This window comes from Ranitomeya imitator, chromosome 4 (assembly GCF_032444005.1).
Source record: "Ranitomeya imitator isolate aRanImi1 chromosome 4, aRanImi1.pri, whole genome shotgun sequence".
In the NCBI taxonomy this organism is placed as follows: Eukaryota; Metazoa; Chordata; class Amphibia; order Anura; family Dendrobatidae; genus Ranitomeya; species Ranitomeya imitator.
The window spans coordinates 714,481,566-714,490,519 of NC_091285.1; the positions used below are offsets into that span (position 1 = coordinate 714,481,566).

General features: G+C 40.3%; 1 protein-coding gene across 1 annotated transcript; it reads right to left on the minus strand.

Moving 5' to 3' along the window:
* Window positions 1-7,202: 7,202 nt before the first annotated feature.
* Window positions 7,203-8,337, minus strand: LOC138674889 (olfactory receptor 5G9-like). Its single transcript, XM_069762712.1, has one exon. It carries the CDS (start codon window positions 8,169-8,171, stop codon window positions 7,203-7,205), a length of 969 nt encoding a protein of 322 aa, XP_069618813.1. The 5' UTR covers window positions 8,172-8,337.
* Window positions 8,338-8,954: the final 617 nt, after the last annotated feature.

The window sequence follows — 8,954 nt, forward strand, 5'->3', positions numbered from 1 at the left end:
ATCACCAAACCGCGCGCCTTATGGCGCGCAAATTTTTGCCTGTAGGACATTATTGCAAGAGAGCTTGGCTGAGTAGATTACACAAGAAGGAAAACACACAGCAAGTCAGCAGGATCTAGGAGCAACATGGCAGATGTGACAACCTACATGGTGAGCTGCAGCATGTGCTACATGTTCACAGATCGACCAGAAGAAGAATCCAATTTCACCTGTCAGAAGTGTAGACTAGTGGCCCTTTTAGAAGAAAAGGTGCGGGGTCTGGAAGAAAGAATAGCAACTTTGAAACTCATCAAAGAGAATGAAGACTTTCTAGACAGAACAGAAGCATCTCTACTGGTCACAGAAGGTGCAAAAAGTGTCAGAGAACCTCCAAAAGCAGATGAGTGGAAGCATGTGACCAAAAAAAACAAGAAGACCATGGAGAAATCACCAACCACACAACTGAAGAACCGATATCAAATCTTTGTAGAGGATGAAGATGGCACACCTAAGAATGAAGCAATACCAGCAAGCAAAAAAGAAAAGGGCACACAGCAACAAGTGACAGCAAAAAGTACAGCCAAGAAGCAACGAAGAGTGGTGGTGGTGGGAGACTCACTACTGAGAGGCACCGAAGCAGCCATCTGCAGACCGGACATAACTGCAAGAGAAGTATGCTGCCTTCCAGGTGCGATGATCAAGGATGTGACCGATAGGATACCAAAGCTCTTCAGCTCCAAGGACGTCCACCCATTTCTTCTGATACATGTTGGCACCAATGACACGGCAAGGAAGGACCTACCGACAATCTGCAAGGACTTTGAAGAGTTGGGGAAGAAAGTAAAGGAACTGGATGCACAGGTAGTTTTTTCTTCTATCCTTCCAGTAGACGGGCATGGCACCAGGAGATGGAACAGGATCCTTGATGCAAACAACTGGCTAAGACGATGGTGCAGACAACAAAGATTTGGATTCCTGGACCACGGTGTGAATTACTGGTATGATGGACTCCTCGCCAGAGACGGACTACACCTCAACAAACCTGGGAAACACACATTCGCCAGAAGACTCGCTACACTCATCAGGAGGGCGTTAAACTAGAAGAAGAGGGGACGGGAAGAAAAACATTAGACTCGAACAAAGACGACCCAGGAAAACATACTCAGAAGGGAGGTAAGAACATTTCTAAAACAATCCACAGTGAGGAGATTGGAACAAAACAAAATCCTCTAAACTGCATGCTCGCAAACGCCAGAAGCCTGACAAACAAGATGGAAGAACTAGAAGCAGAAATATCTACAGGTAACTTTGACATAGTGGGAATAACCGAGACATGGTTAGATGAAAGCTATGACTGGGCAGTTAACTTACAGGGTTACAGTCTGTTTAGAAAGGATCGTAAAAATCGGAGAGGAGGAGGGGTTTGTCTCTATGTAAAGTCTTGTCTAAAGTCCACTTTAAGGGAGGATATTAGCGAAGGGAATGAGGATGTCGAGTCCATATGGGTTGAAATTCATGGAGGGAAAAATGGTAACAAAATTCTCATTGGGGTCTGTTACAAACCCCCAAATATAACAGAAAGCATGGAAAGTCTACTTCTAAAGCAGATAGATGAAGCTGCAACCCATAATGAGGTCCTGGTTATGGGGGACTTTAACTACCCGGATATTAACTGGGAAACAGAAACCTGTGAAACCCATAAAGGCAACAGGTTTCTGCTAATAACCAAGAAAAATTATCTTTCACAATTGGTGCAGAATCCAACCAGAGGAGCAGCACTTTTAGACCTAATACTATCTAATAGACCTGACAGAATAACAAATCTGCAGGTGGTTGGGCATTTAGGAAATAGCGACCACAATATTGTGCAGTTTCACCTGTCTTTCACTAGGGGGACTTGTCAGGGAGTCACAAAAACATTGAACTTTAGGAAGGCAAAGTTTGAACAGCTTAGAGATGCCCTTAATCTGGTAGACTGGGACAATATCCTCAGAAATAAGAATACAGATAATAAATGGGAAATGTTTAAGAACATCCTAAATAGGCAGTGTAAGCGGTTTATACCTTGTGGGAATAAAAGGACTAGAAATAGGAAAAACCCAATGTGGCTAAACAAAGAAGTAAGACAGGCAATTAGCAGTAAAAAGAAAGCATTTGCACTACTAAAGCAGGATGGCACCATTGAAGCTCTAAAAAACTATAGGGAGAAAAATACTTTATCTAAAAAACTAATTAAAGCTGCCAAAAAGGAAACAGAGAAGCACATTGCTAAGGAGAGTAAAACTAATCCCAAACTGTTCTTCAACTATATCAATAGTAAAAGAATAAAAACTGAAAATGTAGGCCCCTTAAAAAATAGTGAGGAAAGAATGGTTGTAGATGACGAGGAAAAAGCTAACATATTAAACACCTTCTTCTCCACGGTATTCACGGTGGAAAATGAAATGCTAGGTGAAATCCCAAGAAACAATGAAAACCCTATATTAAGGGTCACCAATCTAACCCAAGAAGAGGTGCGAAACCGGCTAAATAAGATTAAAATAGATAAATCTCCGGGTCCGGATGGCATACACCCACGAGTACTAAGAGAACTAAGTAATGTAATAGATAAACCATTATTTCTTATTTTTAGTGACTCTATAGCGACAGGGTCTGTTCCGCAGGACTGGCGCATAGCAAATGTGGTGCCAATATTCAAAAAGGGCTCTAAAAGTGAACCTGGAAATTATAGGCCAGTAAGTCTAACCTCTATTGTTGGTAAAATATTTGAAGGGTTTCTGAGGGATGTTATTCTGGATTATCTCAATGAGAATAACTGTTTAACTCCATATCAGCATGGGTTTATGAGAAATCGCTCCTGTCAAACCAATCTAATCAGTTTCTATGAAGAGGTAAGCTATAGACTGGACCACGGTGAGTCATTGGACGTGGTATATCTCGATTTTTCCAAAGCGTTTGATACCGTGCCGCACAAGAGGTTGGTACACAAAATGAGAATGCTTGGTCTGGGGGAAAATGTGTGTAAATGGGTTAGTAACTGGCTTAGTGATAGAAAGCAGAGGGTGGTTATAAATGGTATAGTCTCTAACTGGGTCACTGTGACCAGTGGGGTACCGCAGGGGTCAGTATAGGGACCTGTTCTCTTCAACATATTCATTAATGATCTGGTAGAAGGTTTACACAGTAAAATATCGATATTTGCAGATGATACAAAACTATGTAAAGCAGTTAATACAAGAGAAGATAGTATTCTGCTACAGATGGATCTGGATAAGTTGGAAACTTGGGCTGAAAGGTGGCAGATGAGGTTTAACAATGATAAATGTAAGGTTATACACATGGGAAGAGGGAATCAATATCACCATTACACACTGAACGGGAAACCACTGTGTAAATCTGATAGGGAGAAGGACTTGGGGATCCTAGTTAATGATAAACTTACCTGGAGCAGCCAGTGCCAGGCAGCAGCTGCCAAGGCAAACAGGATCATGGGGTGCATTAAAAGAGGTCTGGATACACATGATGAGAGCATTATACTGCCTCTGTACAAATCCCTAGTTAGACCGCACATGGAGTACTGTGTCCAGTTTTGGGCACCGGTGCTCAGGAAGGATATAATGGAACTAGAGAGAGTACAAAGGAGGGCAACAAAATTAATAAAGGGGATGGGAGAACTACAATACCCAGTTAGATTAGCGAAATTAGGATTATTTAGTCTAGAAAAAAGACGACTGAGGGGCGATCTAATAACCATGTATAAGTATATAAGGGGACAATACAAATATCTCGCTGAGGATCTGTTTATACCAAGGAAGGTGACGGGCACAAGGGGGCATTCTTTGCGTCTGGAGGAGAGAAGGTTTTTCCACCAACATAGAAGAGGATTCTTTACTGTTAGGGCAGTGAGAATCTGGAATTGCTTGCCTGAGGAGGTGGTGATGGCGAACTCAGTCGAGGGGTTCAAGAGAGGCCTGGATGTCTTCCTGGAGCAGAACAATATTGTATCATACAATTATTAGGTTCTGTAGAAGGACGTAGATCTGGGTATTTATTATGATGGAATATAGGCTGAACTGGATGGACAAATGTCTTTTTTCGGCCTTACTAACTATGTTACTATGTTACTATATTTTCTTCACAGCATTAGAGACTTTTGTGTTTGAATTTGTGGGTCACTGCTTCTTCACTGCGTACGATGCTACTGCAGCTTTACAGTTGCTATACAAGTGGTTAACATCCAAAGTGAGATGCCTCAATCGCAGTTCGGGACCTTCATGGTAAGGACCTATGGTCATGTGACTCCCAGCGTGCACCACGGTCCTTCCAGGCATCGTACAGAGAATCTCCCTTCAGCAAGGAACACTGAAGCCCTTTCTGGCCACCACAGTGAATCACCTTGCCACCACTCACAGCTGTCAGCCATTTACCGATTGGACCCACCACCGTCTATCACGCGCACACCGAGGTTATGCAGGGGTGCATAGCCTCTTAAGGTTAGTGGCTACACAGCTTCACCCACAGTCTATTGCTCCACTGGTCCTGCTCAAGCGTGTCATATCCTTTTTTCTCTTTTATGTCCAACTGGTTTCTGGTCATGATAACTCCCCCATCATGAGCATCACTAGCAAAATTATAAGGAGATATGGTGACAAGAGAGCAGGTAGCTGAGAAGATGTGATGGTGCCCCCTTTATGTGAGGGAACTCTTTACCTTTGGGACAAGATTTGTCCTGAAACATTACATCAAAGTAGTTGTTGGCTTTGATATTACTTGCCAGCATCCAGGATATCTCCTCTGGGTCATTACCTTTTCATTGTACCACATATTGTAAGGAATATCTCACCACATGAGAATCCCTGATTCTCAGCACCTCATACTACAAGTTATCTCTGAGTATCCTGGGAGATGTATCTATAACTGGATGATACAGAGCATGATATCACTTGAGCAGGAACTTGTGAAACACATTTGGTATTTTAAAGGATTCAAGAAGTATCAGTCAGAAAACTTCAGGGTTAGTTACACTGATATTTTGAAGAAGGCAGATACATTTTGGAAGCAGCTTGACAGAAGGAACTTCCACCTTGATATTCCTCATGGACAACGACTTCCTGTTCCCAAATTCAAAGCTTGAGTCCTTAGAATGTCTCCTATTAGCAGCTGAGGCCAGACTACCCTGCGTCTTCTTCAAGTTTTATCTTCCTTTAGACCAGATGCCATTTAATTTATCCACAGACTTTTCAATTTCTGTAGTATCTATCACAATAGTCGAAATGGAACTAAGATGAGAATATAACCCAAGATTACAGAAAAGCTGAAACATTTTCATGGATCCTTGATATTTATTATATTAATAGTAGATATAAGCAAAAAGATCAGAACAGAATTCAATTCTTATTTTTCACAAAAATATGCATTCTCTAAAATGGCTACCATGGACTCCATTTACCAGATCTCCAGACTTCATCATTTATTTAATTTTCTCAGGGACCCATAAGTTAGGATCGTAAAGTTGGCTGAAGGCTGGTGGTGCAGGCTGGCACAAATGATCAGGTAGCTGGCTCTGAACCAGTAGGACAGTCATGCTACAAAAGCATAACATAGGAGAATCTTATGTTAACATGCAGAGTTCCAGGAGGACAGGCTAGGAATAAATACAGGCAAAAATATTATTTGTGAACAATGAACAGAGTAGATACGGGGGTCAGTGCATGCTCTAGTCCACTGGCTCGAGACATCATGGACCAGGGATCATCCCACTGAATGCCTACTCTCTTTTTACTGTGGGTATAATACTACTCAGACAACACAAGGTGAGGGTAAAACAGTGTGGCAATAATTTATTGAACCACTAACAAACAATAACATATAGAACAGTCCCAGCAACTACCCAAGATGGTGCAAATTACAGTCTCACCCTTCAGCTGACTCTCCAGGATTACAGCAGCTGTGAGTTCAGAGCTTCCAAGGCCGATTACTCCATCTGTGACACACACAGAGAGGAGGTAACGACAACCTTAGGAAGCTGACCGAGAGCAGTCCATTGATGTACGAGGCCAGGTGACCTGATTGTCTCAACCAGGATTCTCCAAATGTCTTTGAGGGTTCAGTCATGGTCAAAGAAGCAGCTCTCTACTTTTTTAGTTGGAGCCATGATGCCATGGTTACTGTAATGTGCAGTCTCTCTAAAAAACAGGGAGATCCTACATATTATAGTTCACAACTTCTCATTCAGGCATTCCTCCACAGGCTGGGGGAAAGTGGAAGGAGGTCATCCATCACTGCTGGAGTATTCAAACAAAATGCATAGATTGTCCTTCATATTTGCAGAACACCAATGGGTCATCAACATATTAGCAAACATTCTTCACATATTGTGCAAAGATACTAGGACTGCAATACTAGGACAGATACAATAGCTAATCAACAGCCAGTCCACAAATGGCAGCCACTGAACATTAATTCAATTGACAATAAGAGTCAACCTTACTTCTCACATGAACTCTAGCTCATGTTCCTAGGTCTACTGACATAACACATCTGGATAATTCCGAATTAATGCTGTGTCGTCACAATATGTGACAAAAGAAAGCTCAACGTGTTCCTCTATCCATTGTTAGAAAGCAAATTATGTTTCCGGCTAGCAAGTTTAAACGAAATATAGAAATAAAAAAATGTTTGCACCACTCAAATTGAAGAAATCCAGTATTTTCCTTTCAATCCATAGAAAGATGTGTTGTACTATTTGGAAAGTTGCTGATACACTGCATGTCAGTAAGTCTCTGCATGTTGAAGCAAGAAATGAATAAATCTCCCAAATTTCAAATTTTGGAGATTCAATTGAATTTTGCCTGGAAATAGGATTCACAACTTTATTATATGTGAAATAAAGGTGCCTGAAGGCCATTAATAGTCATTACCTAAGTGTTACCTGTCCTAGTGCAGAATCGGTAGGGGCGCTGGTCATGTGATGGGTGAATATTATTTTATTATTTTTACGTCTTCCCAGCCCTAATATGTTGATCAGCCAGAAGCCATTTTGCTGAAGTCAAAGGAATCAAATCATAAAAATAGTGGATTGTGACTTGTCCATTTTTCTGTGAGATTTGAAGCAAATTTAATTTGCTTTTAATCAATCTACTCATCTCTAGATGCAATACAACTTCTCATGGATTGAAAACAATGATTTGGGTAATGATTTGACTCATAGTTGAATAAGGTCTTCACTTATTACCACTGAGGTGAACATTTAAACTCATTTTGTTTAAAAAATATATATATCTCATCTTTTGCATAGCTCTCCTAATCTCATTGTTCCTCAGGCTGTAAATAACGGGATTCATCAATGGTGTCACCACTAAATACAACAGGGATCTGTATTTGTTGGTATTGGATGAACTCTCATCAGATGGAGTCATGTAAACTGCAGTTAGGGTGCCGTAATATAAACATACTGTGGTCAGGTGGGAGCTACATGTGGAGAAGGCTTTTCTTCTACCATAAGAAATGTTCAGGATGGTAAAGAAAATGCAAAAGTAGGTAACAATGATAAAAACAAATGGAAAGAAAAGCGTAAAGATGCCATAAACAAAGTCTTGCAATATTACAATGGAAATGTCTGAAGTGGCCAATTCCATTAAGGGACCAAGGTCACAAAAGAAATGATCTATGTAATTCAAGCCACAGAAGTTAGACTGAATAAAAACAAAGACCTCACTTGAAGTGAGCACAATGACCAAAAACCAGGCTCCCATAACAAGATGAAGGCAAAGATCTAGACCTATTAGTGAGGAATATCGTAACGGATGACAAATGGCCAAATACCGATCATAAGACATAATGGCAATGAGGAGACATTGAATAGTGCAAAATATACCAAAGAAATAAAGCTGTGTCAGACAACCCCAAAGGGACAAAACTCCTTCCTCAACAAACATAATGTCTAACATCATGGGGATAACCCATGTGGTCAGTAAGACATCTGCTATGGATAAATGCTTCAGTAAGAAAAACATTGGAGTTTTGAGTTGGTCAATGATGGTCACTAGAAGGATAATGAGAAGATTTCCTCCCAGTATACATATGTAACTCAGGGTAAGCAGAAGGAATAGAAGAGGTTTGTATTCGGAAAGACTTTGGAATCCAAGAAGACGTATCTGAGTGACTTGTGTCTGATTCACATCACACATCATTAATATATCAATAGGTATCCAAGAATTATTTTCTCCTAAAAATTAAGAGTATTTATTGAAGTTCAGGTATCAAGTCTGGGAATGTAGCCCACTAAAAACAAGTAGTGATGGTTTTCATTATTAGAGGAGGCTCACTAGAATTTTGGGATATTTTCATCTGTGAAATGACATCTTCGCATTGTTGGCTCTTCTGATGTAAAAGCGAAATGTTTCAGACATTCACATCTTTTATAGTCTCAGGAAAACATAGGAAATGCCCACTGGACCCCGATAATCACCCTCAAGTGAATGTTCTAGACAAAAGAGACCAGATGTTTACATGAATTGATAATTATCTCACCTCCAGAGAATGTTGGTATAAAAGCTTTCATGTTTTGTATGCTAAATATCCACAATGTGTAAACTTACAAAAATATAAAGTACTAGGAGGGTAAAGAAATAAGCAGTTAAAAATAATTTTAAAATTAGAAGTGTTAAAAGTCTATTTTTGTCAAATAACTAGATGCAAAGAAAAATATAAATCAAATTAATTTTTGATGCTACCAAACTTTGCCTTCCAAATAGGATCAAAGCATTAATTCTTCTAGGGACATTTACACATAGTCCTTGAAGGAAGTTGGCTGGGAGGTTGTTCCTAACATCTTGGAGAAGTATCCACAGATTTTATGTGGATTTCCTGTAGGTTTGCACAAATTCTTCTGTCTCTTCAAACAATCCCACACAAGCATGATTTTGTTGAGATCAGAGATCAGTTGGGGATGTATCATAACTTTCAGAGTGCGT